Raw genomic sequence first — 27,831 nt, forward strand, 5'->3', positions numbered from 1 at the left:
TTGCTGATCAACTCAGCACCAAAGAGTCGTGAACAAACACAGCACTGTAATAAAGCCATAAATTTCTACAATCATTTTTATTAGTTATGGAAGAATCCCCACTAGTATTTACATAGTGCAAAAAAGCTGTTATTACTCCAAAAAGTACGGTAGACAGAACAGTTATCCTTCATACAGCAAAAAAGAAATGGAACAAACCCCTTCATATTGTATTTTATAATGGTTTTTCTACTGCTTTAACCTAAATATTACTATAATTTTTAAGACATTAAAGATTAAACAGCTTTTCTTATTAGAATCTATTTAAAAAGTAAATTATATGAACTATTTATGAACATTTAGAACGTGGGCTGTGCCAACTGGGTTTCTACTTTCAGCATTACCATTCACTGGTGAGGAAGTTTTGGGTTAGACATTCTCATGTTTCCTTGCATGTGGCAGAGTGAGTAGAAAGCCCCTGTGTTCCAGGTTTCTATGGCTTGTTTCTGCTGGGTTTTGTTAACAAATTGCCATGTCTAATATTAAAATGGCTGACACTGAAATCAATTGAACAGTTTCATTCGTTGGCACAACTTCACAAGAAATACTTAATGACAGTTTTAGCAACAGCAGCTTTTCAAACAATAATACTTTTTTACATACATATTTAAAGTAACATTATTAAAATTTAAGCTTGTGTTAAAGAACTCAACAGAACCACATTGTGTAAGCTCCCACCCACCCATAGAGACACCTCTTAGCTTTACCAGAAGAACACCAACAAGTGCATTACTGAACATTTTCTATAATGGATTTTTAAAACACAGGTCAATACCCTCTGTCACTGTTTAGCTCCAATCCTACAACAGCCTGCACACAACTTAAGCAGATAAACAGGTCACTAATCTAAGCCAGTGGCACTAACACTCCAAAGTATGTGTGAGCAGGATCAGGGCCTTAGCCTTAATCAGACATTGCTACTTGGTCCAAGTAAGGACAGAAATTCTTCAGAATATTTCCCTTTTATAGATTTGTAATCCATTTTTTATTACTGACAGAGATACTTAAAAGTATTTATATAAATAAGTTGTATACATAGCCACCTCTATCAGTTTTAAAGATCCCTATCCCTACCACAGATACATTATTTTTACCAGATAAAGTAAGTGGTGAAATAATTTCTATAAACAATGCCTTAAGAAAAGTAGATTTGTTTCCCGAATAATTATTTTCACAACAAAAATATCTATACACCTATAACTACAGAAACATCTTTTCATGGGGACAGTAACAACCTGTATAAACTGCACACTTTTACACTGAAATAGAAATTCAACTACTTTTTTAAAAAAGACATGGTATTGTAGAACATTTGTATGCTTTCTTCTTAAATTGTTGATAACAGAACCAAAATTACCACAGTGAGATACTCTCCTTAAGTGCTTCAAGTGGCAAGGAACTTCCCTAATTTCCGATGCAAATGGATCACTCCCAAAGGAATTGCAATTTCATTCTTAGAGTTATTGCTTATTCCCAGCTTATCAAAAAGGAAGCACTAAACCCAGTTTTCTTTATTCAATTTCAGTTTGCTCCCCTAAGGGTGATCTGCCACATTTTAAAAAGAGACTAGTTCCTTATTTGCTGGCAAACAGATAATTCTAAGTGCTGTATCACTTTCAAGAACTCTATCAAACTTGTAGCAAAATTGCAGTTAAATAGTGGGCTGAATATTACAAGACTTCTTTGATATAAATGTCAGAAAATTTTAAAAGGACAGTCCAAGTTCAGAAAAGACATATAAAAAGATACGCCTTTGATGTTAATACTTCAAGATCAAAAGTTATTTGAATCACTGGCACTGAAAAAGCAAAAGGAGGAACTACAAACACCTTTTTTTTTTTTTTTTTTTTGATGTTCTGGCAAAGTTTTGCCCTCAGTGTATGCACTGATCTCACCTGTGCAGAGATGTGCTCACACATCCAAGGGCAAGTTTTGCTTGTCAGCAGTTCAAACACCTGTCATGTCCTAAAGCAAAAACTCTTTAAACATACAGACAGTAGAAATCTGCCATAGGGACAGTAAAAGGTTTAACATTCAGGAGGCATCATTCCTTAGTCTTTGTTTTCCTATGAAACGCCTGTTCTAACCTAGGAAGATTACACTAAGGAGCTAAGAACGTGACACAACAGCCAGTTGTCATAGCAGCTCTCTACACTGCTTATCTACATAGCATTTGCTATGCCTATAGCAATCAAAGCATTATTTACAAAATACACAGTTTGTATTATTCTCATTAGCATCCACAAACCCAGGGCTAGATGACTTCTAAACTTGGAGTCTTTATTTTCCCAGTGCAACTTAAAACACCAGCATCACTACTGCTATAAACATTGGTCCCATGTTCCTAAGTGTGGACTGAACACCCAACTCAGCTAACTTCAGTTTCCTGTGGTTTTCAGCCTACCCAGAGGCTTTTCATGCATTTTGATACAAGTGATCAAGAAAAAGGAAGTGAGATTGAAAGAAACATGTTTGCTAAGAAAGTGTTATTCACGTGAGTTACTCTTTGGCTACTCTTGTAGTGAAGCTCCCGCTGCTGGCAGTTTCAGTATATCCTTTGCCAATACCAGACAAAGATGGAAAACAGACTCCTGACGTGCAAAGTTTTAGACACACACTCCACCCTTCAGTCTGAAACAAATTCATCATCAGTTAATGCATTTCACTTCAGTATTTGGAACAGGCCATGGAGCAATTCTCTAGCAACCAGTATGTTTCAGGGAAGGCATATTTTTGTTTCTTTTTACCTTTACATCACTGAAGTATTTCCCCCAACTACAGGGCACTTCCTCATTTCCTGGAATAACTACTTTCTTCTCTATCTAGAGGTCAGCTCCTAAAGCTGTTTCAACTGCAAGAAGAGACAGAGGTCACGTTTTCAGCAGGATGCATCCTGGCCAGGATCACAGCATGCAGGTGAATGCAGAGATAGCCACATCATTCACACTTGCTGTTAAAGGATTATTCCTGCTTTTTGCAGTATTATGCAGAATACAATATGCAAAACAGCATTCCTGAGGTAAATGACAGGAGAGAGAGGAAGTCATCAGTTTACTGAAAGCCCTGAATAGAGATTATGGTTAATGAGTCACTTAGCATGGTTTGGCAGACAGCAACTGCAGAGAGAATGGGGAAATTTTGTTTTCTTTCCTGTTTTTTTTTTTTTTTAATGCAATATTTCTACCTTGTAAAGAAAACCTGCAAAACACTAACTACATCCCTCTAGTTTAAAGTTTTTCTGGAATCAAAGTTATTATAGCTTATTGTAACCATCTCAGTTATCAACAGCTTTTTAATGATGCATTCACCAACATCAACTCAAAAGCTGTATCAATCTTAGCACAAGAATCACCCACAATTTCTCTACTGTTTAATTCTCATTAAGATTGCAAATGGCTTTTTCTAGCTTTTCATGAAACAGAATCAAAATTCTCCTTTTATTTCCACATAGAACTAGAAAGTCATGGCCAAATACACTGACAGGCCTAGTGTAACACCATACCACCAACAAGAATTGCTGGTAATTTCTCAGTGTTAATGCAGGTTACCTGTTTGAAAATATGCTTAAGAGTCACAACTTGAAAGAATTCTACTTAAAACTGGTCAGTTACAAGATGTTTCTTTTCACAAAAGATCAAATTAATGCTTACTGACAATTTTTCCATGTAGTTTCTAATCTGGGAAATCAATACTGATTAAGAGCTAAGATAGTTTTCAAATCAAAGTAGTAACAGACAGCTACAAAAATATTGTTGTGAATTAAATACACTTATTAAATGTTTAACAGTGCAAAATGTTGAGATGAAGCATATGGAATAATGGCTGCAACCTTTACAACAGTTAGTTTTAATATAATTTCTAAGAAGTTCCTGAGTTCCTGCTTATTTTTACGGCATATAGATGGTATCTGTGTGCTCTTTATTCAAAGAGCTGCAGATGGTGGGTTTATGTTGAGTGTTACTTGCATGCTTATCATTTGTCCATTCCTCCCCATCAGTGATGGGATCAGCCTGCTCTGAAGTCTCTATTTCTTCCTCTTCACTTTGTTCTGCATTGTCTTCTTCAGCACCACTAAGGGTCTTCCCAAGCTGCAGCGTCTCCATAGTTCTCTGGGTCTCTGAAACCCAAGATTCAATTCTGCTATTAAGCTGAACTTCTACAGAAATTGGTTCATGGGCATAATCCTCATCATCATCCTCTTCCTCTTCCTCCTCCTCTTCCAGCATTCCTGGCACAAGAGTACTGGTGGTACTGGTCATGGAGGAATTCAGAAGGTCTCGGCAGCTGCCATCCAGGGATCCCGTTTCTGTACTCTGCTGTGAGGCCCATTCCAGATTGTCATCTGGTTTCACCTCATCTTTGTCACCTGGGGTGGATTTTCCGTGATTTGTTGCTGAGGTAGTGCCAGTTGTAGCCAGAAGTGGTTGTTTATTAAGAGTGATTTTTTCCATTTGGCCATTACCAGCTTTTTCCTGTACTGCAGCCTTGCACATGGATTCTCTCTCATTTTCAGAGGTCTCTAACCCATCAGATGTTTCCACCATATTTCTCCAGTTTGTTTCTACAAATTTGGAAGAAGTTTGAGTAGGAAACATTAATTCCTTGTATATAAAAATATTTCTCCTGAGCATGCAATAACAGCCAATATAGCAAAATGTGCAAATAATAGTAACATTATTCTATGCTTTCTAGAAAAAATTCTAGTAGAAAAAAAGAGGAAGAAGGGAAGAGGAGAGACAACAAAAAGAGCCATGAATAACTCTGGGTTTTTACAGTACTCAAGCCCACATTACAAAGTTGAAAGTTTGTGCCACTTAGTTTCCTGTGTAAACATCAAATTTGGCACAAATAGTCAAAGAAGTTACTTTCAAATATAAATTTAAAGAAGAAAATTGCCACCAACTAATTTAAGCAAGAAAGTTGCCACCAACTTAAGTCATTCATTTAAGGATTTCTGATAAAATATTTAACTCCTGAAATGAATTCAAAATACCACAGAATAATTCACTAAAAGGATAGCATTCTCTAATTCACTCTCAGACCATAAAAAAGGCAGCTTTTGACTTCTAACAAGTAGTCTCCCTCTAATATTCCTTTTCATCTGGGCTTCAGCAACTGGATAAATGAACTTGCCTTTTGCTCACAGTAGAATCATTTACTTGCATCTCAAGTTTAAAAATGTAAGCTATTTTCAGAGACCTCACATTTTAGTTCCTGCTGTTATCCGTTCTCATTCATATGATCAATTCTGTGCTATCAGTTTTCAAACAGGTCAATAAAACTGGAAAAGCCACATCCACTGATGTTAGATATCTATAATACTACTGAGGATTAGAAATTATTTTCTACAGAGTTCAGAGAAAAAATTACTTATGAAATTAACTGAAGACTAACTGATCTTTTCTTACCTCTGGATATTGTAGAATACCGTAAATTAGGAAAAAGGATTGCATCTTTATCTACATTTCACAACAAACAGCATTTGGAAAACCCCAGCTTCTATCTACAAAGGTAAGCTTTAATTAACCTACTTACCATACTCTTTTTCATTGACCTCAGATATGGGTTCAGAAATAACACTACAGAATGAGATAGCACTTGCTGCAGAAGGGTTACGAGAATGACCCATGTGATGTGGGGCCTTCTTGACATTCTTCAAGGCTTCTTCTGCCTGTTCCTGTTCCATTGCAGCCACCATGTCCCTGTAGGCTTTCCTGGCCTCTTCAGTCAGGGATACCAACTTATTAAACAGATCCTAAGTATAAAGGCAGTTTTATCAGCAGCAATTCTTACTAACAGTTTTCACTTTAGATTATTCATTTCAGTCCAAGGTATACCACATATGAGCCTCAAGATTAACACCAAATACCTCAACCTTAACTAAGAATTAGTTCTTCTCTGTATTACATAATAAAAACACCACTCCAAGGTTTATGCAACTTTGAGGACATACTTTAGGATACTGTTCCTCTTACATTCTTAAGCCTTCCAGAGAAGTTCAGATTACAGTTTAACCCTTTTTAAAAGCTACAATGAGATGTTGTGACCAAAGTGTTTCAGCACAGTCTTTCAGTACCATAAAAACAGAATTTCAGCGAAAAGACACCATAATATAGATGGGATCAGGTTTATTATCAAAAGTGTATTAGTTGTGCCTCCATACCAAATCAATTCTTTACTACAAGGAACTTAATTGTTTTTACTCCAGCCAACTATGTGATTGGAAGGACTCACCTCAGCACCTGAGTAGTTGAAGATACCCACAACACTAACAGGAACCAGCTTGTTCACACAGCGGCCAAGAGCCTTGCGGCCAAGAGCAAAGACAAATGGAATTTCTTGTTCCCGTGCCATGGCTATTACATTATATAGAGCCTCATCTAGTCCACCTTGAAAAAAACAATTTTAAATAGGTATCTAGTCATTTGAAGTCACCATATGGCATGATACAACCCTCTAACCCACTTAAACTGCAATTAGTAAAATTTCAATACACATATCAGCAGCTCCTATGTCCCAGAAGATAACACACAATACATTTCAAGTGCAGTGAATGAGCACAAATGAAGGTGATATTCTGTATTCTCTATCAGTCCTGCACACAAACCAGAGTTTCACAGGTCTTCTCTTAAGCAGAGCTATTCTCCAGTCTCAGGAAGCCTCTGTTTATATTTCTGGTTGTTGGCAAAATGTCTTGGTTGGCTAACTAACCAGTTCACATCCCTCTCATGGAATCTTCCTCAAAACCATACACAGAGCTCAGTGTATTTATATGAACACAAGATGAAGTAACACAGAGTAAACTTCAATTCTGCAATATCTATTTTTCTTTAAGCTTTTCACCCCTCATGAATGAGTTCCTTACAGAATGGAGCAGAAAAGAATAAATGTGGAATGGCATTACCCACTTGGAGTCTGGAAATGTTATAACAGGCATAGTAACAAATGCTTCTAACCTTGCTAATTAACACATTTAATCAGCACAAGAAAACTGAAGAGAGCCAAATGCACCACTTATTTTTATGATTTATACCTTTTGACTGAATTTTTTCACAGTTGGGGGATATAATTACACACTTGATCTTGTTTAGTTTCATGTGCTTCGTAACCTCACGCAACCCCATAACGAGTCTTCTCCTTGCTTTAGCTCTCGTGGGATCCTTCTGGTAAATCCGTTCCTGGAAGCTGACAAGCTCTTGCAATAGGAGAGTCACACACTCATCTATTTCTTTACTTAGAACTTGGTTACAGTATCTGTCAATTCAAAACAATATTGACAAGTGTCAGCATTGCTACTTCACAAATATTAGCATAACCAAAGTTTCACCCAGCCTTTTTGCAACTAAAAAAAAATTGTTCTGAAGAAGTAAAATTACTATTTTTAGTAAATAAAATAGTAAATAAAGTATTTTAGTAAAATTACTGAAGTCATTAAGACGACTTAGAAATCAGATTGCGAACTAAGTTAAAAACACATTCTTAAAACATTTGCATTTGTAGTAATATCCCTTACTTCAAGAAGCCAATCAAAAAAGTATTAAAATCAAAAGTACAAACCAATACTGCAAGAAGTGCCTGAAGCAATTTTCTTCTTAATTTAGTACATCATAAAGATACATTAATAAAAAAGCCCTGACACATTAAGAGGTACTATTACAGTATTTTAAGCATTCTTAAGTATGCCTTCCTTTCCCATCCAAAGCATACACAGCCTTCCTTCAAAAAATATTTTTTCAGAGAATACTCCCACCTTGCTTATTTGCTGTGGCAACCAAAGTCTCAAGTGAGTGTGTTTACATATATACACACATTTGTGTGCAAACACAAGTGATCCACTTAGGGGGCAAAAAAAAATAAAAATACTTGCAGAGCCTTCTATTTCTGAAAGGGAAGCTTAATGAACATAAGCTCTTAAGTCTACTAAATCTACCCACACTTGAAACACAAGGGTGAAAGAAGTGCAAGCCTTGAATTTATATTAATAAAGCAGAAGTCTTACTCTCTGAATCTCTTGCTGTGAATTTTGGTTATTGCAGAAGATGCCATTGGACTGCCTATTCCAGAACTAGCAGGTGAACCCTGTGACACTGGGGTCATGCAGTATGGAGAATTCTGACTTGCTGGAGAAAGTGAAGTATCACTAGGCATACTCAGGCCAGTTTCTGAAAGGCAATTTTAAAACATTATAAAACACAAATATAGTTTTTATGTAAAAGAAACAGAACCATGCTTCTTGTGTTATAGCTCCCTTACTTTGTCCAAATTACTTTTTGAAAACACTAAGCATATTTCTTCCCTCCCCTTCTGGAGGGGTAGGAGAAAGGGCAGAAAAATGGAACACATATCCACCATTCAGCATGGACTGGATAAATGAGCAACATTTTAATATTCATTAAAAAATCTTGAGCTTACTTTGGAAAAACAATAAAACAGAAGAAAAAAAAAGTCTAAATGCTATTACTCCTCCCAATAATTCCTTACTACTTATACATATACAATACTCAACTAACTTATTCCTAGAATGTCTAGGATTTTCCCACTCTAGTCAGACAGGTAATTCAGGAGAAAAAGTTGTAAAGAATGCTGACAGACATGCTGAGTCCTGACAGACACCTCCTTCCCCCATTCACACTGCCCCAAACATGTTGAAGACATGGAAAATTCCCTGGAGTTGCTCAGGGCTGCTGCTGAAAATTGACAATCCAGACATTGCAGCTGACTGACACGTTCAACAAACTGGAAAATCCTATTTACAGTTTGCAATTTCCATACCTGGAAAACCTTTGGTACATTCATCATTAAAAAGTACTGTGATCAAAATGGCATGGTTGACAAGAGGTCACATATTGCTTGCTCAAAGATACTATTAACTCAGATGTGTGGTAGGAACACCCACTTGAGGTAAATGCTAGATGGAGAACATGTACTGGGAACCCACAGTGTACTGAGCCTTCCACAACTGAGGGACAGGCAAGGCATTTCAGAGGAGTGTTTCAACTGCTAGTATTTCATAAAGTCAAAAAAAAGCTAAAAGATAAATCAATAAATTGTATGGCATAATAAGAGAAAGACAAAATATGAAAATAAGCAGATGAGTGCAGCTGAGGGGGAGTGATGGGCATCTAGAGATGGAGACCAACCCTCCTGAGAGGCCAGCTCCTGAGACTGGTCAGCAGACAAGTTGAAATGAGCCTCTTTCTGTTCATCAGAACCCAGAAGGCTGTGGTCAGCTGATAAACGGCCTTTCTTCTCTTCTCTCTCTTTCAAAATAATCTAGAAACAAAACCAACAGCTGTGAACATCTTGAAATTAGTGATACCTGTAAAGAATAACATCCCTTTCACTGAACATAACACGAAGTTAAGTGAGTTGTTCTGAACCTTCCTACTCATGCCAAGATGGAAACCCTAGAAACATTTCAGTTTCCTCTTCGATCTCAAAGAGTATTTCACTGCAGCATTTTACAGATGGTAGACTCAATAATCACACACTTCTACATAAATAGTACTTTCAGTATTTTACTTTCATACCTTCCTTTCTGGCACATAATAGTCATTTATTAACAATTCATCCCCATGCCTGTAAAAGAATATCTTATGCAGGCATCCTAGCCATCTTTATGAAGCACCTCAATAAAAACAATCCTTTTCTATAAAAGAAAGTGCAAAGGTAAGTAGCCATGGATATACTGGCATTACTATCATGCTTAACAGCAACAACATAAGAGCCTTGACAACAAAGAGTTGAGACAACTTTGCTGAACAGGTGAATTCCTCTAAGTTAGGTCACAGGCAGGTCAGAAGAAGGCCTGCATTTTTAGGGCTCACTTTTTTATATTTCACCTTCTGATCTCCATATATACACTCTATTCCTTCTGCACATGCCTAATTTATGACTGCATCAATATAGATTATATACAAGCAATTAATTATTTCTAAGTTTACTCAAAAACTGTGAATTTGCTTCAAGTTCTTTACCCATCTCTACAAAAATGAGGAGGAAAACCTAAGGTTAGCATACTACATTTCACCAGAGACTAGGAATCAGCCACATGAAAAACTATGGAAGCTTTCCCGTATGTCCTAGTGCCTGTAGTTAAAAAAAGAAAACACCCTTGCAATCTGTATTGAGATACATTTTTATTAACTTCCACTGATTATGCAGATACAAAAGTTATGTTACATGTCTTGATCCAAAGGAGAGGGCGCCAGTTTAGCAGGAACAGGAGGCAGAAGCTCCTAACACCCTTGTCCTATGCTCATGGGAACTAGTCCTCAACTAAGAAAACATGTTTTCTTCTCATTATTTTTGAAGTATGAGTGTGGGTCAAAACACTCCAAGGTTGGCACATTTACCTTTTTAAGTGCTGTAGGGCGTTTCAGTTTCGCAATCTCTCTCTCTTTTCTCTTTTCACTTTTGGGGCAGTCGAATCCAAAGATTAAGGCAACCCATAGATGGCTGTCCCTTTGTTAAGGACTTCCTGCTGGCAGATCTTTGGTATGAAAGGGAGCAGCACTGCCAACTAAATACAAGATAGATATTAGTTTCACCAAAAGACATGTCAGCTTTATTTCAACAGTTTTCAGAATTTCTACTGATGAATTTTCTAAGCAGATTTTCCTTCCTTGGAAAAAAAGCAGTTCATAATGACAGGAAAATTACATCATCAGATATTGTTGCTTCAGATGGTTTTAAGCTTTCTTCAACTTAGCCTCATGTTTTAGGAAATTGTGGATTCCAGGAATTATTTTAATAAATGCTAAGGGGTCTCTCTCAAATGACTACATGTAGCTTTTTAGTTAGATAATTATGGTAAGATAAATCGAAAATATTCATCCAAACATTGATTTTAAGTTGTTAAAGACTTGAATAGTTGACAGGACAAAACAGATGAGAGTGCAGCATGTAGTTAAGTGGATCTTTTGCCAGAAAGAATAAAACAAGTGCTGTCTCCAATGGAAATGCCAACAGATCTTTGCTGAGCTTTGTTTGATATAACCTTGCCAACTTGAATTAATGTTTGAACACTGCTGAAACTCAAAGCAGGTAAAGGAACCAACACACCAGAAGAAAAATGGTAACTATGTGCATAATGATGGACGCCAGGCTACAAACAAGAGCTTAGGAATCAGACTAGCGAGGTTATAAGACGTCATTACAAAAATGTCAACTCTGCATTTGGCAGCAGCTATTAAAAAAGTTAATTTAATGTTGTGCTGATACAGGCATAGCAAAAAAGCATAATTAAGCCATTGCATACATTCATGACAGAACTATAACCTAATATTCTGTGTATGTCTGATCTTATTTTTAAACGGATACAGTAAAACTATACAGAAGATACATAAAAAGTAATATGGATTTTCTGAGATACTTCCAGAATTAAATAACCAAATAGACAGGACTCTTCAGAGATCTGATAGACATCTAAGAATGAGAAGAGGAAAGAAGGAAGTGATTGCTCAGTCATTGTAATACAAAAGCCATGAAAGCTAACAAAGTTTTTAGTTAGGGCACAAAAAAAAACCCATTACTGACCTCCATCCCATAAAAACACACCAGGAAGAAAAGTTTTTCTACACTGGATGTAATAAGGTTACAATTCATTGCCATTGGACATTATGGATGGTAAAAGCATAAGGCAGAAACAATGGACAGTTTAACAAACAAATTTGATTTGAGAAAGCCTTGAACCATAAATAGCAGAAATGGGAAGAACATTCTAAAAGCATACACCTCCATACCACAGTTACAGGTATCCTCTCTTTCAAAGAGTATTTTGTAATATCTTTAGTAGATGTTCCTTTCACATATTCATCTCAGCACTGAATTACTCTCAGGGCACAATTCCTGAGTTTTGAATAGCAGGTTTTTCTAAAAGACCTTTAGCCTCAGTTCTGTATGGATTTTCACCATTGAGTACTGCAGTTCAGAGGAGGATAGCACAGGTAGTTTATTGAGAAATCCATTAAAAACATTTTCCCAGGTTTTTATCACGCTTATATTCAAAAGCTAAAACTTGACAGAAAGAAAAGCATTTCAGATGCTCAGATCAATCACACTCACTTTGGCAACAAAATGTATTTAGGCATTGTCAGGCACATTAGAAATACCTGTGTATGAGAGAGGCCTGGTGTTGGTGATCTGACGAGCTTTCATTGCTTGCTGCTGCTTTTCAAGAGCTGCTAACATGTCACCCAAATCTAACTGAACAGGGGTCTTGCTCTTCTTTCCAGCTGCTTTTGATAAAGCCTCCTGCAACAGGAACACCATATCCAATGAATACAGAGAAATGGTGCCTCCAACAGTCTTTACAAAGAGATTACTGCTATTAGAGAGCAAGAGGAGCAACAGGTTACTGATCCTCCCCTTGACCAAGTGCAGGGGGTGGGTAGGGTGCTACACACTTGAAGTTTTTTCTGTTCCATGCTTATCTCTGAATACTCTTGAGCTGTTGCAAGTGCTGCAGCCAAGGCCTTCTTCTTCTGACTTTTTGCACGCTTCGGTACAGAGGTTGTAATGGGAATTGGAGTTTGGACTATATTGATTGGAGAATTCTCTGGTAAGTCATCCAACTAGAATTTTAAACAAAATGCAAAAAAAACCACCCCACAATTAAAAAAGATCTTTCTCTCCAGACCACCAAATATGCACTACTTCAGAAATCAAATCACCTAAGGCTTTGATTAATCCTAATTAATTACAGCTAGATGACACAAGTTAATAAGCCAGTTAACAAAACTTATTTGTATTGCATTTTTGCATGGGAAAGCTACTCTATTTAGCTCCAATTATGGCTTCAGAAGGCTTTCCAGTCTGATTTCTAAAAAAAGAATTTCCCCCTCCCCAAGATTTCACACAGGACTTGACTTTCCTGGAAAGTAGCCAAATATATTAAGCAATCTACAGGCACAGTTCTGCAACAAAATATTTAAGTAGATCACACACTAATAAAAGTACCTTTCCAACAACTGCTTCCACAGCCTTAAAGAAGATGCAGTTTGAAATTAAAGAAATGACACAAACTAGCATTTGTATGACACCATTACTACATATTTGCAGATTTAATAATTTAAGAGATGTCTGCATGAAAGCATCATGATGTAGTAGCCCCAGCCTGGGACAGTCTGTGATGCTGAGTGTCTGTAACACGTATCTCACAATCTCATTAGCAGGGAAAAAACCTGAAGTTTTTTTTCTAATATGGGTTCCCTGCACCACTTATTTTAATTGGTATTTCTTTAGCATCCAAGGCTGGTAACAAACACCCTAAGATTGCCACAATTTCAGCAATGTAAATCTTGCAGCAGAGATTCATAAAAAAGTAACACAAACTGAACAGTCTCAAAAGACAATGCTTTGCAAAAGAAAATAATGACTTACCACTTTGGGTGAAATCTTTTGCTGGATGCTACTACTTTTGCTGCTGCCATTGTCACTATTTAGCTCTGGAAACTCATCTTCATCCTAAATAATATACAAATTAAGAATAAAAAGGATGGAAACAAAGTCACTTGAGAAGCATGGACTGCTTAAGGTAGAAAAACAAATTGAATCCCTAAGTACCACATAAACTAGAAGGGATTAAGTGACTCTAATAGAAAATAAAATTAGGGAAGCATTTCTGTATCCAAATAGCATTTTTTTAAATACAAATTTTCTTTTTTACACACAATAAAAAATCCTATTACAATTAGAGGGGGAAAACCCGTGAACATGCTAATTTATATTCACAAATCAACAGAAAAAGTTACTTGAAGGCTGCTTATTTGTCAACCACAGAGCCACTTTCCACAACACCCAAATACAAGTCTTTCTGTACACAATAAAAGGATCATCTAATAAATTAGATCTTGAGTGTACACCTCTTGGAACCAGATGAACTTCCCATTGGGAACATCACTTATTCCACACACAGCTGGCATTGCTGCTATGTGGAAAGAGTTTTCATACAAGAGTACCTCAAAATACAGAGGTTCAGGACTCTGCTCTGCTCTGCTCGCCTGGCTTGTAGCTAAAGGCTTTTCGTGTCGTTTCTGCAAACTCTGCATTCTTTCTGAAGATGTGCTGTGGTCTCTGCATCTGAAACCAGACTGAAAAAAACAAACGTGATTGACATTTTGCGATTTCAATTTTTTAAGCTATGTAAGTGCATGCACATAAAGTTCTCATGCCTGCTAATTAGCAACTAGGTATGTTTTTAGAGGATAAATTGTGCTTTGGTGTTCTGAATTTCTTTTGTGAGGACTTTCTGGTGGGTTTTTGGTAGTCATTTTCTTTAAAGCCTGCACAAAAATTCTACAGACAGCATCAGCTTATTGCTCCCCCTCAAGACAATTAAACTTCAAATTTTTAACTTAAATAAAAAGGTTTCTTTTAGTCAAACATGAAGAAACTCAGGAGCTGCTGGTGACTAACAGCCATGAACCCTGAGGAACTGTCTGTAACCACAATCACTCCAAAGAACTTTCTCTCACTACATAATTATTCCACACGCAGTTACTGCCTTTTCAACCTTTTTTATGACAATACACATACACATAGTTCTCTAAAGGCCAGAGACAGCAGCATAGGGCATAAGCAATCTTCTGTTTATTATGTGACAGGTTGGTGGAAACCCATGTGCAAGACTGGCGGGTAAAAACCAGTGGATGACGAATTTCACATTTATACTTACCTACTTCTCAAGAAAATTTCCTACAGACCTCATACCAACTTAGTTTCTACATTAAATATTCTCTAGGACCATTCTTCTTTGAGGTACAATGAATTCGGCTGAGACAACCTCATTTAAAATTTTTGTGCCAGCTTTGCTTTTAAATATCTAAAATAACTGCCAGATTTAGAGTCTAAACTGTGAGTGGATGAAAGAAAGTCTGGTTCCTCCTACTCTCCCAATGCCATAAACTAACAATAGTGGCTTCTAAAGCCTCTGATTTGAAAACAGGTTATAAAAAGATTCAGAACTACTACACTGCCAGATACAAGCATCTACAAGCTTCTTTCTATAATAAACCCACAGTTACCAAACAGGAAGATTCAAGACAATTTAACAATTCCATCTAAAAATGTGAACAGGCTAAGCTAGCTCACAGATGTTTGCACAAACAGGCACATTCATACAGAGCTCCCACTAGGAGCTCAGATTTCTTGTCTGCAATAACAGAGTTCAAGCAAAACCTACATTTAAACAAAGGCAAATGTTGCAGCCTTCTTTGTACCCCTCTGGACCACCTGCCCAAATCTCTCACAATTAGGAAGGCCACCTTCTCCTTTCTCCTCACATACTAATTACAGAAATCCTGTCCCACTTGAGGGAAGTCTCACAGAAAGATATTCAAACTTTAGCACAGAAGAATTTCAAGCTATTAGGAAAGAAAAAAAAATGTTTTTAAAATGATATGCTACTGCAAATTTTAAAAAAGAAAGTTCTGCAGACAACAGGAGTGAGAACACAGGATTCTAGTTCACAATCACATCAGAATTCTTTTTCTTCTGATGTGTGAATGGGTCAAAAACTGAACTAACTTTTCCACATCCACACTCTGCCTATCATCATTTCACAGGTTGCTTTATATATGCAACGTTCTTCCTAGGTAGATACATATAAAGCACAGGCTATAGGCAGAAGACTGTCAAGGACATTAAATCATACACATATATATATGTATATATATGATACAGAGCTAGCTCAAAAAGCATACCAGTTAAAAATGTACAAATGAGCAACTAGACTTTAAGGTTGAGTTCCCACACTGTTTCCATTAAATATTTTTTGTATGTTAAGGAATTTGGAGGGAATTATAAAATTATTTTCCCATATTATAAAAGGCCCCAAATACTTCAACTGAGAACCACTGACAGCATACCTGTGGATTATTTCTTTGCTCAGCTTGCCTTCCACCTCTAGAAAAGGTTGGAGTTTTTTCAATCCAAGGTTTTTTTTGAGTTGCTTGGGAATTTACATTAGTCCAACCCATACCAGCTGAAAGAGAAGTGCCATCTATGAAAAACTGAATTAGTATCCGGAACACACCATAATGATTCATATGCCACTAGAGCCAGGAACACAATCCTGATACAAATAAAGTTTTTGGAGAAAGTCTAATTCTCCTATGACAACACTTGCTTCCGTAGCTATTCTCAGATGTTGGCAGAGTCACCTTCATGGAGCATTCAAGCTGCCAAGAACTGATCACCACAAAGCAGTAAGAAAGGAAATCTCAGGTTCACATCCACAGCAATTTCCATTCAGTCATAAACAGCAGTCCCTGGCATTACCTACTACTACCACACTAATCAAACTATTTGTTCATGGTATATGTAAAGCTTCTGAAATAGAGAATGAGAACTCCTTGGCTCTGTTACTATCCAGGTATGAACTGCAGCCCAGAAGGGGAAGGAAGCAAGTCTGAGGACAAACAAAACAAGAGCACAGCTTTGTCTGAACACTTCCACTGGAGTCTCTAGGGTTCTTTTAACCCATTAAAGAAAGGCAGCTGTTAATAAATTATTAGTGATAGCTATACACTTGCTCATTCAGCAAGTTACAGGTGTTTTAGCAGAGGGATTGGAAATCACAGTCACGATACATCCTCAGAAGTATCTGACCATTTAGAGCAGCATGCTGAAGTACATCAAGATGTATATAAAGCAAAAATACAAATGCAACCCAGCCAAATTTTTAACAGCTGACCAGTCAAGACAATACTTACTTGTATTTACTGATGGTTCTACAACCTGAAAAGGAAAAAAAAAAAATAGCAATTTCAGTAATTTTCAGTAGTCCGTAGGCTACAAATATAGCTAAGTTACTCAGTTATGCTTACATACATTCATTGCACAAGAATCTGTATTTCTTGAAGCCATAGCTGCAGCCTGGTTGTTGCCATGCTTAGGACTACAATAGCCACTGTCACTGTCAATGTCTGCCTCACTTGCTCCCTGTTCACTGGAGGACTCTGCAGCAGGGTGAGAGGTTCTCCTGCGCCTGCCTTTTGACTTCCAAAGCATCGTGGGGGCGCTCTCAGAAAGTGACTTATTGGCTATATCTGAAGGAAAGTCTGCAAGAAACAATAAAAATAAAATTACTTGTGCTGGAATTGATAAGAGACACAAAAAAGCTACACAACATAAAAACAAATTTTAAAAGCCAGTCTTTGCATTAAACCACCATTGAATTTAAATTATGTCTTGGTCCAACTGCTATTGACAACCAACTCCTTCAGGAGTTAGCAAAGCCCCTGCAGGAGTACCATGTCACTGCAACATTACAAGGCAACATACTCAGTAGCCACCTGCAACCATCAGTATCTTTTCTTCATTATCCCTTTGAGCTGCAAAGGCATCTCTTAAAAGCTGCATCTAAATCAGGTCCACTCTCTTTTCTAAAATGATGGCAACTGACATGTTGTTCTAGTAATTTCATACACACAGAAATTAAAAAAAAAATTACCTGTTTGCTGTGATGCATCAACCAACAAAACAATCTTTGATCTGTTCTCAGGACCCGATGAGCTGGTCTCCTTCTGAGTGGCAACATTTTTCACTGGAGGGCGTTTATTTTTTATGTGCATCTGTAACTGCTGTTGCTGTTTTCAAACATTGCCACGCACAAAAAAAAAAAAAGTTGACAAAAATTGAGATACGTGCTTCCTGTGCAAAGACATTTTCTTTACACAATTCTACTTCCCCTAATCAAAAGCAGACTTACTTTTTGAATGACTGGTCCCCTGTTACTGCTTCTGCTCCGCTGAGTGGACAATGGAAAGATCTGGCCTGATGGGCTGGGACGCTCGGTGCATTCTGCAGTCACTGTACTTACAGCATTTGCTGTTTGAAAGGGTGCAGGATAGGGCGTAGGGAAAGGATGATAGAAACCCATGACCTGAGCACATGGTGCTGGCATCAGCTGATAGTAAGTGTATTCTGTAGAAACAGGTGGCTGTGCAGATATTATAGGATAAGCAAGGTATGGACCTGCAGGATTTGGGCTGGGTTGCTGCCATCTGATGTCACTGTTATACAATGGGAACTGTCTAAAAAAAAAAAAAAGAAAGAAAACTGCTCAGTAAGTCCTCCCCCTCTCAAAGAAAATTCAGACCTTTATCACAGCCCCTTCAAAAACAACAGTTCTGTTATAATAAGTTCCTAGACTCAACATATTTTAACTAGTTATGTGAAGAAAACTGGAAACAGCTATACACAATACTGCATGTTTCACCACAGCAGGACCCAAGCTGGACACCCAAAGCTTTGTTTCATTCAGAGAAGCATCTGAGATTCAGACAAAAAAACCTCCTGATTGCCCTAGAAGATCCAAGAGCACAGCAGGTGACTTCAGGAGGGATTTGTACCAGACCTTCATAGCCAGGAAAAAAAGGCAACAAAGAATATGAATGGAGAAAAGCAAAGGGAAGGAAATAGGTAAAAGACTGAGGACAGAGAAACTTCTTCCTCATACATGAAGGGCGAAACATAGTGAACAAAAATACTCAATATACAGCCTACAGTCACTACCTCCTCCAAAGCCTAGAGGTTTCAACTCATTTAAAAACAGATTATCTTCCGTGAAGATCACAACCACTTATTACCTGTTGGATTGATTTTCTTGTACAAATGGATAGCAAGTGATCAGGTAGCTAGGGATTGGAGTTGGTTCCATGCCATTAATTCCTCCACTGTCGTTAGGAAGTGCCATTGGGATCATTAGTGTTTCTGGACCCTTCTTCTGAGGAATAAATGGTTCTACTTCAGCTGACAGCTTGACATTCTTAAGAGACAAGAAAGAACATCTTCATTAATTGCAATCATAAATTGCTTGGGAAAATTTACATTCATAAAGTTGTATGCAAAGCACCATGAACAGCAGGCAAATGGATGACAAGGCTGCAAGATTTCTGCAGTAAAAACCAAGAGAGGTGGAAAACAGTTGGCAAGTGCTTATTTGCATCTTTCCAACCAATGCAGGGTATAATCCAGAACACCAACATTTAGCATTTGTGTTGACCTTTACAAGTGCAATGCAAACACTAATTAATTTAAAAAGGACTGAAGCTCAGATCTTGCAGAGGATATATAAGTTGGGGCACGGAACAAAACCAAATTAGCACTGTATGTGGAGCACACTTGTGTAGGCTTTCAGAAATGAAACCAACATATGGAAGATGCAGTAATCCCTGGCCTGCTCTACAAAACTGACCATGTTTCTAGGCAATTATAAGAGATTTTTCAGCACTAATCCATAGTTTAACTGCTAAGAGATGACGCACCACAGAAGAACCCTCCCCACACATTCTATCTGCACAACTTGAACATACTTTAAAGTGTTAAGATTATGATTAAAGGTTGTCATGAAGAAGGCTTAGAAATGAGTTTTAGTGCTTTCAAAGAAAAGTCTCTCCCCAGTCCTGAAGGTATCCTTAGTTTAAGATGGTTTTTGCTCACATTTTTGGATTTGTACATCATCTTACACTAAACAATGAAAAATGCTGTATTCAAGTAAGACAACTGCAGAACTAAAGAAACCTTAAATTCTATATTCCACTATAACTTACATTCAAATGAAAATAATCTCTTTTTTTTGTACAAAGATTTCATCTTAATTATGCATGTCTCACATTACTACCTCATGGAGTACCAAATCCTAAGATTCCTTCTAAAGCAGACAAGGACTCCAGACATTTTTTCCCCTCAATGTGCCTACAAAATAATCTCAAAGGTAACGCAAACTGTGTGAGTACATGCTCTTATAGTAGAAAAACAAAATCCTAAAGGTTTACTGAGGACAGTCTTCTATCCTTGCTCCTACCTCCAGAGCACCCATGTGAGCTGAAACAGTTAAATGGGAGCTCTGGAGGCACCATGGCAAGTAGACCCACACCTACCACACACTTCTCACTCCATGCCTTTGCTCTGTGTCACATCCACAATCCATCCAGGGACAGCCTTCCCACATAATATCTGAATATCCAAGTCCCCAAAACTAATTCCACTAAAGTAAGATCCCATACTGGTTCAGCAGCATCAGAGTGGAAGAGGTGGGAAGGGCAAGTCCAAAAATTCTTAAAAATACAGCTGTCCCAATAAAAAAAGTATGTATTTCAAACTGACAGGATACACTGTTCTTGGCAGGAAAGTATTTTGCAATGACTGTTCTGAAAATGCTTATGGCTATATATAGACATAAACATAGATATAGATGGAATATAATATATGGAAGGATGTCCCACCCCAAGAAGTGCTCAAGGCCAGCTTGGATAGAGCTTGGAGCAACCTGGTATAGTGGAAGGTGTCCCTGCCCATGGCAGATGTATGGAACCAAACGATTTTTAAGATTTGGCTCAGTGCAGGGCAGCCTGATCCTATAAGCACAGACACAGAAATATCACTCCTGCTCTACAACAAGGTCTGCATTACAGCAGAACAATCATCTTCATATCAATTAAATGCATTTCTTTATCATTAGTAGAGGGTGAACACTCCTTTCTTCTACAGTAACTCTTCTAATTCCTGAAGTTCCATTCAGAGGAAAAGCTGTGGGACAGCTGCTTCAGCAGCACTGAACTTGTGCAATACCCATCAAACCTGGCACTACCCAGAGCTTCCTCTCTGGCCTCAGGCACAACCCTCAGCTGCCTCGTGACTCGCCAACGTCTCTCCAAAGTTCCAAGGCATTCCCCTCAACACAAGAAAGACTTTTTTTTTCAAGTGTTTATGTACAGTGAACACATAATAAGTACCAGAAATACCAACACTGAAATCCCTCCCTGAAAGCTAAGAGGTTTTTTTATGCTATTTCAAGACTGTGAGGCAAAAATATTTGCTTAAGAATAGATTCACTTATGGGCTGGCCTACAAAACTAGATCAGAGATGATTCTGAGTTGGAAGAGACCCACAAGGATCATCGAGTCCAGCTATTCAGTGAACGGCCTATGTGGGGATTGAACCCACCACCTCAGCATCATTAGCACCCTGCTCTAACCCACTGAGCAGCCAAAACACTGAAGGAACACACCAAGGGTGCTTCATCCAAAGGACACACAGGAGTAAAACTAGAATGAGTACTTCATAAATGTGGTATTCCTAAGGAAACACTGAAAACTCTCAACTATTCCTAACCTGCCAGTCATTAACCTACCACAACATGCCAAGTGAACTTTAGCCAAGATACTAAAAATAAACTCTAGTACTGGCTCAGAAAATAGTCAAAACGTTCTATTTGTCATTCATGCTGGGACCAGATTTCCTATTTTAAGGATCTTTCCTACGTGTCTGTCTCTTGTCTTTCCTTTATTTAGGAGATTTACACAAAAATACAAAAACCATTCCTTATTGACAAGTCTCTTGCAGAATGGTCTCATGACAAATTATTTTTGTGACATAGTACATCATCACTTATTAGAATATCACATATTAGGATTATGAGAGAACAACCTTTCACATCAGATATTAAATACAGAGCTGTAACTGATCCAAGCAGGAAGCGAGTGATTCCCACCTGCAAGGCTGCCATAGCAAAATATTTCTTGTCAATTCTCAAAGATAAGCCCTACCTTACTTTTACATCCAAAGTGAATTGGATAAAATTTGACTTATTTAAATCTGTCCAGCAAAAAAGGGTATGGTGGGATTTCTGTTTGTTTGTTTTAAGTTTATTAAAAAACCCCCACAAGACTCAACACTCATATAATGTAATTTTATGATAATTCACATTATTCTTCTTGGTTTTATTATTAGGTTCAACTTATATTATTAGGTTCAAACAATTCAGAGATGCCCAAACTAGAAAGACAGCTTTAATTCTTCCTTTCCTGTTGCTCAGTCTCTTATACAGGTTATGATTACTATGACTATGACAGAGCAATTGCCTGATATAATTAATTATCATTTTCTGTACAGCTCAAAACAAGTTTAGCTTACCTGTAATGGTAAAATAAAGATACAGCAGATCTTGTAATCATAAACACATATGAGTGCATTTGAAAGTTAAATCCTTTTTTTGTTTACAGAACTTGGGGAGTGTCTGTTACTTAAGGGAATCAAAACTGAATTTCACATACCTCTTACATGCATTATACCTTAAAGACTTCTCTTGCGCAGTTTAGTCTGCACTTACAGGTTTGGTTGGTTATGAAGGTTGGGATTTTTTAATCCTTTCAAGAAATTTGTTTTGGCAAAGGATTTAGGGCAAACTTCTGTTTTCAGATTTTGCATTCTCTTCTGTAATGCATACACACATATATACACCAACTCATCAAAACAGCAACATCAAACCTCAGTACAGGTGTTTCAAAATCATTCTGCAAGCAAAATACATCCAATCCTCACATAACTTAGACATTTCATTAGACAACAAGGCCCCTTTTTCACTTTGGGGTAGAAAACAGAAAGGCAGCTCAAGTGTATTACCAACTAAACTAAATTAACTTCAATATATTGCTTCCTCAGAGCAGTCTTCCAAAAATACTTCAAGTTCAAGACACATGCTGTATCTTCAGATGAGGGAAGATAAACTTACCAAACTTAAAGCAAAAAGTGGAAACAAATATACTAAGTCAGGTCAGACTGCTAACCAAACCAAAATATCTACAGAATTAACTCTCCAGGGTGATTCTCCAGACATCTCAGCACATTTCACAGATGGCCAGTGGTTTCACTGGACACGTGAGGGAAACAAAGGAGCAATGCTAAGTAATTGGTCCAAAGTTATCCTAGCATATCTTTTCAGGACTATAGATTTCTCAGCTAGGAGGAAATGCTTGTGAAGATAGACAGCAGTACCTCCTCTTTTTGATAAATACTGGACAAGCAGAAGATATCTCTTACTGAAACTTGTTATTTCTTCTAACAGGAAAGGCTCCTTTGGTGAGCTACACAAACAACAATGCCAATGAAGCAGTTTGGTGGTGGGTTTGGTTTTTTAAATACTGACATACTTAAGACTCAGTGGAAAATGCAACCAATAACAAATGAAGTAAACTCCAGAATACAAGACAAGCTCCTTTTTGTTTCAGAAGCAAACAAGAAAATGCATAAAACAACATGCATGCAAATATACGTGAACACAATTCCTCCGAGATTTCACCCACACACAGAGTGCCAAGTGCACACAAACAGCACTAACAGGACTGATCATGCCACTGGCTTGTAACCAGACAAGAAAGATTTGGGAGAAGGCTGCTACACTTTCCCTAATCCTTACAACAGAGCACTTGTGATACAAGCTTATGCTTTAATTGTTCTCACAGTATTGAGATTTATTTTAGCCTGCATCCTCTGAAGAAAATTAGCACTTTGCCACAGCCATCAGTAAATGCAGGATCAGACCTTAATACAAAATATGTGGTTTGATCACGCCATCTAAAAGCAAACACTGAAAATACTGCAAGAATGAACTCATTTTTGACTGCAAACTTTTTCATGTTTGTTCAACCTTTCATATCACAAAACCAAACAAAGCTTTATTGAAATCAACCTTTGATAACCAAACTCAATTCTAAATATAAATTTAAATCATGCTGAAACATCAGATTTTCAATCAGCTGCCTATTAATGGAACCACACCCCTTCAAAAGAAACCAAGATTTAGACAGAAGCCTCTTTTGTAGACACCCCTAGTTTCAATTTACAAAACGTTTTGCAGTAGCTCATTACATATTTCAGTCCAACAATTACAAGTCCTTCAAGACAACATATATACTGAAGAGCTCCTTTGTTTCCTATATAAAAGCTACTGTAGTCATCAACAGCTGCAAAGACAGAAGATGGCACAAGCAGGAACAGACTGGTAAACTTTGTCCTATAGTTATAGCACTGTACATTTAATCTTAGAAAAGTTTTTGTTCATTGTAGCCTAATGTCACTCAGCATTTTCCATTAAATAGGATCTCTGTCATCCTGCTCTCAGAGGAGAAGGCTTAGATATCAATCTCACCATTTACAGGGTGAGAAAATAGACCACACATGCCACATCTCAGAGGGCTATAATAAAATAAGCTGTTTTACTGACTCAAAGTCTGGAAACAAGAAGCCTCATCCCAAAGTAAAATAAAAACATAGGTCAAACTTTTGTATTTTTTTTTCTTTTAAGAAAAAGAATCCTGTTTCTGAATTCTGGATTTCATTATTTAAACGTCATGTTAGTAGTAAGGCAAGTCACAGTTCATCTATTTTAAGATAAACTTTACAAATATGGAAGTCATTGTTTCTATAATTAGTTGCTTCTAAGTGGCAGATACCTTGGGAATGGTAAATATGCAGTCCAACTGGAAACACCAGCAGCAGGCCTGGCCTTCATTTAACCAAGCACAAAATTTAATCTTCCCTATTTACATTTAACATAGTCATTTCAACACAGCACTTAAAGCAAATACACTGTGAAGTGAGTCTTTCCCTTTTCCCTCAGCTCATAAAGAGGGAATCGTGCATAATTCTCTTCCCTTTCACACGCTAAGAAAAAGAAGGAGGAAACTAAAATTTAATACTTACACAAAGCTTGTCCAAAGACAAAAAAAAAAAAAACCAAACCTACCAGAATGATCCTCTTCACTTACCTACCTTACAGCATTTAACAGTACAAACTTCTAAACTCATGCTCTCTAAATGAAGTAGTAATATTTGAGTGTTTTGTAGACAGTGTGCTAAAAGGATTAATCGAAACTACTTATGTAAATGTTTCCTCATCTCCACAAACTAGTCAGTGATAAATAATTTTGTGCTCAAACAGTTAAGATATTCATGCAATCACATCAGTAACATTTACATTCACCAGCGTGAATTCTAAAATAAGACAATACTAAACTCACAAAATCCAAAACTGTTCCACACTTTCCGGATTCAAAAGAAAGCAATGTGCAAACAATACAGGAAACCAGACATTTCCCAGTTTGCCTCAGCTGAAAAATCTGCCATGGGTAAGAAACACTGAAGGAAAGTGGACAGGATAAAAGAGCACAAAGCACTGATCTAGATCTACTCCTATGGCAACCATGTTATCAGGCCACCTGTTGAGTGGTCAAGAACAGCAGAGGCAAGTAGAACAGGCTATCTTTAAGCAATACTAAAACAAAACACAGGTCACTGATTTTGCAACTTCACCTGATTTCTCAACTGTACTAAGGAACCAACTGTCTTAATCACAGGGCAAGACAAAAGTATAAGACTGAGAAAAATCAAACTGCACAGCAATACTTTTCAAAGGGGAAGTTACTTCTCTTTAGTTTTCTATCATATTCTGCTTAAACAGAAAACTCAGCAGATGATGCTCTTTCTCTCTTGTAGGAAAATAATCTACACTTAACTACTGAAACCCATACACTTTTTAATGAACAATTTTGTTCTGGTATAGACAGAAGTAAACTTACACACCCACTACAAAAATTACAACTACTCCTATCATAAAACAATTGTTTTTAAGCAGCTTTATTCTGACTTCATCTATATCAGCTGCCAAAATATCATTGAGCAAATTATAACAAGTCATACTAGAATCTGGGTAACAGAAACCTTAAAGGCAATCCAAAAGCAGCATTTTTTTATCAATTAGGTGTCCAAATGATCTTGTGACAAGAAATCTCACACTGATTCACTAAGCCAACACCACAAACCTCTGTTTACCCATCAAAAGCATTTGTGATCTTCCTTTAATCTTGAAACACCATGCTAACACAGTACAATAGTCCTAGCTGCCCATACTCAATTCCACAGTAGTTACTTCTATAAACAGTAACTATACAGTTACTATACTGTGCCTGAGAGAGCATTCTGAGGGAAAGGAAGGAGAGAATGAGTACTGCTAACACACATTTGTAGGCTTTAATATTCTTTTATCACATGGCATGCAGTACAGGCCCAGAAAGGAGCACAAATACAGAAAAAATGAAATGGCTCCCAAAACTGATGCAACCTTACCAAACACTTACACTGGTAACAATGATTACATTCAATTCTTACAGCACAAAAGGGTCAAACCCAAAGCATCCAGCAGTCTCCTAATCAAGATGCTACTGTATAACAAGCAGACAAAAGCAACAAGATTGTTGAATCATTTTAGAAACTCATCAGGTATTAATTATTTGTCTGCCTAGAAGCCTTACTAGGGGATAAGGAACCAACAGGACCAGATATGCTGCAAACATAATAAACAAGATGATTCCTGCTTCAGAGCTTAACCACATCTTCAAGTTTAAATACTGCACTTAATTAAGACAATCACTCAGAGGCAACACTTTATACTGTAAATAACATAACTCTCTGTTTTCATGAACTATTTTGACAAATGAAAAAAGAATGGTTTGATAAGGACACGTGTGTGAACCTCCAGTACTGAAGAGCTCAAGCAACAAGGAATAAATATTTCACAAGTGTACTGGAGTACTAATTACACATGAAACAAAGGGGAGGGGTGGGGGGGAAAAATCACACCAAAATCTGAGATTTTAAAGCAAAAAGTACTACAGATTGGACTACTGTAAATTTTACACAATAAGATCAGGTTTTCTACACGAAGGCAAATAAAAGCATTTAGAAAATTTAAAATCATTATCACACCAGAAAGCCACAGTGGGAGGAGCCATACTGTAATAATAGACACTGTTCACAAACTTCCTTAGATACAAAAACAGAATGAAAAGCAGTGTATCTTTAGAGCGTGCATTATTAGTCATTATCGACTTTGCTACAGGAACCTGTGTTATTTTATTCCTTAACCCTACTATTAGAACCCCTGGAGATGCCAAAGCTGAAAACTAGGAAACAAAGAGCTGTAAATCACCAATTTCCAACACATTCAGCTAAAACAGAAGCTTAGAAGTAATACCGGGCTCTAACAGATGACATCATTCATTTCAGATACATCTTTTAGAACTACCTCCTCATGATGAAATGTTTTATTACACAGCTGTAACAAATTACACATATTCAAAAATGTCTGCTTCCGTTTCTTCATACCTACACTTCAAAAGCTCTTAAGAATAATGCTAACTGATTACCTCGCAAAGCCAAGTTTAATACGGAAGAAAAAAGTACAGCGACCTGTAGAATTAGTGAGGTACACCCACTCAGCTATGAGGAGACCATCAGCTGTGTCCCATCACCGAAAACATCAACCCGTGACATTTACAGGATTTCGACAGGAGTGACACCTCAATTGTGTTGCCAAGTTCTCAAGGAAATCTGTTTCTTTTTCAAGAAACCAAGTCTCTACTAGTGACCAGGCAGGCTTCAACTAAATGTCACGAACTGCAATACTTCTCCGAGCTTGAAACAAAGCCTGAAGGAACAGAACCGAGTTTTGAATTCCCTTGGAATGCCCAGGGAAGCCGCTCCCGGGTTCTCGGTTCCCCCGGGCAGCCGGGCCGGGCGCGGCCTGACGCCTCCCGCCCGGAGAGGGGGCACACACCGAGTTCGCGCTTCCAGCCCGGAGAACGCCCCGGCTGCACCCCCCGAGGGCCGCTCTCCGCTGGGCCGGTCCCGGTGGTCCCTCACGGCCGCCCCCGCCCCGCAGGCCGCGAGCCGCGCCCCGCCCCGCCCCGCCGTGCGCTGCCCGTGGCTCGGCCGCTGCCGATGGCCCTGCCGGGACTGACACAGCCGGGCCCGACACAGCCGGGCCCGCTCCGCTCCGCTCCCCGTCCTCACCGCCGCCCCTCCCGCCGCGGCTGCTCGCGGTCCCTTCGCACCTTGTCCGCTTTGTCCATGGCTCCCGCTGTGCCGGGCGGCGGCTCTAATGAGGGTGGCGGAGGGCCCAGGCCGCCTCCCCCATGGCGCTGCTTCCCCCGCCGCGCTCCGCACAC

The 27,831-nt window shown here is 38.0% G+C and overlaps 1 protein-coding gene across 1 annotated transcript; it reads right to left on the bottom strand.

Moving 5' to 3' along the window:
• Positions 1 to 58: 58 nt before the first annotated feature.
• On the bottom strand, positions 59 to 27,831 carry SECISBP2L (SECIS binding protein 2 like). The gene is given in 21 exon segments (XM_062501097.1): positions 59 to 4,600; positions 5,575 to 5,794; positions 6,274 to 6,428; positions 7,073 to 7,293; positions 8,039 to 8,201; positions 9,180 to 9,312; positions 10,395 to 10,444; positions 10,447 to 10,476; positions 10,479 to 10,532; positions 10,535 to 10,561; positions 12,153 to 12,294; positions 12,447 to 12,614; positions 13,423 to 13,506; positions 14,001 to 14,132; positions 15,909 to 16,024; positions 16,755 to 16,779; positions 16,873 to 17,102; positions 17,495 to 17,630; positions 17,753 to 18,077; positions 18,633 to 18,811; positions 27,718 to 27,831. Coding segments are annotated over 21 exon segments (3,282 nt in total). The 5' UTR covers positions 27,736 to 27,831; the 3' UTR covers positions 59 to 3,926.

The sequence above is a fragment of the Cinclus cinclus genome, chromosome 13 (genome assembly GCF_963662255.1).
Source record: "Cinclus cinclus chromosome 13, bCinCin1.1, whole genome shotgun sequence".
In the NCBI taxonomy this organism is placed as follows: domain Eukaryota; kingdom Metazoa; phylum Chordata; class Aves; order Passeriformes; family Cinclidae; genus Cinclus; species Cinclus cinclus.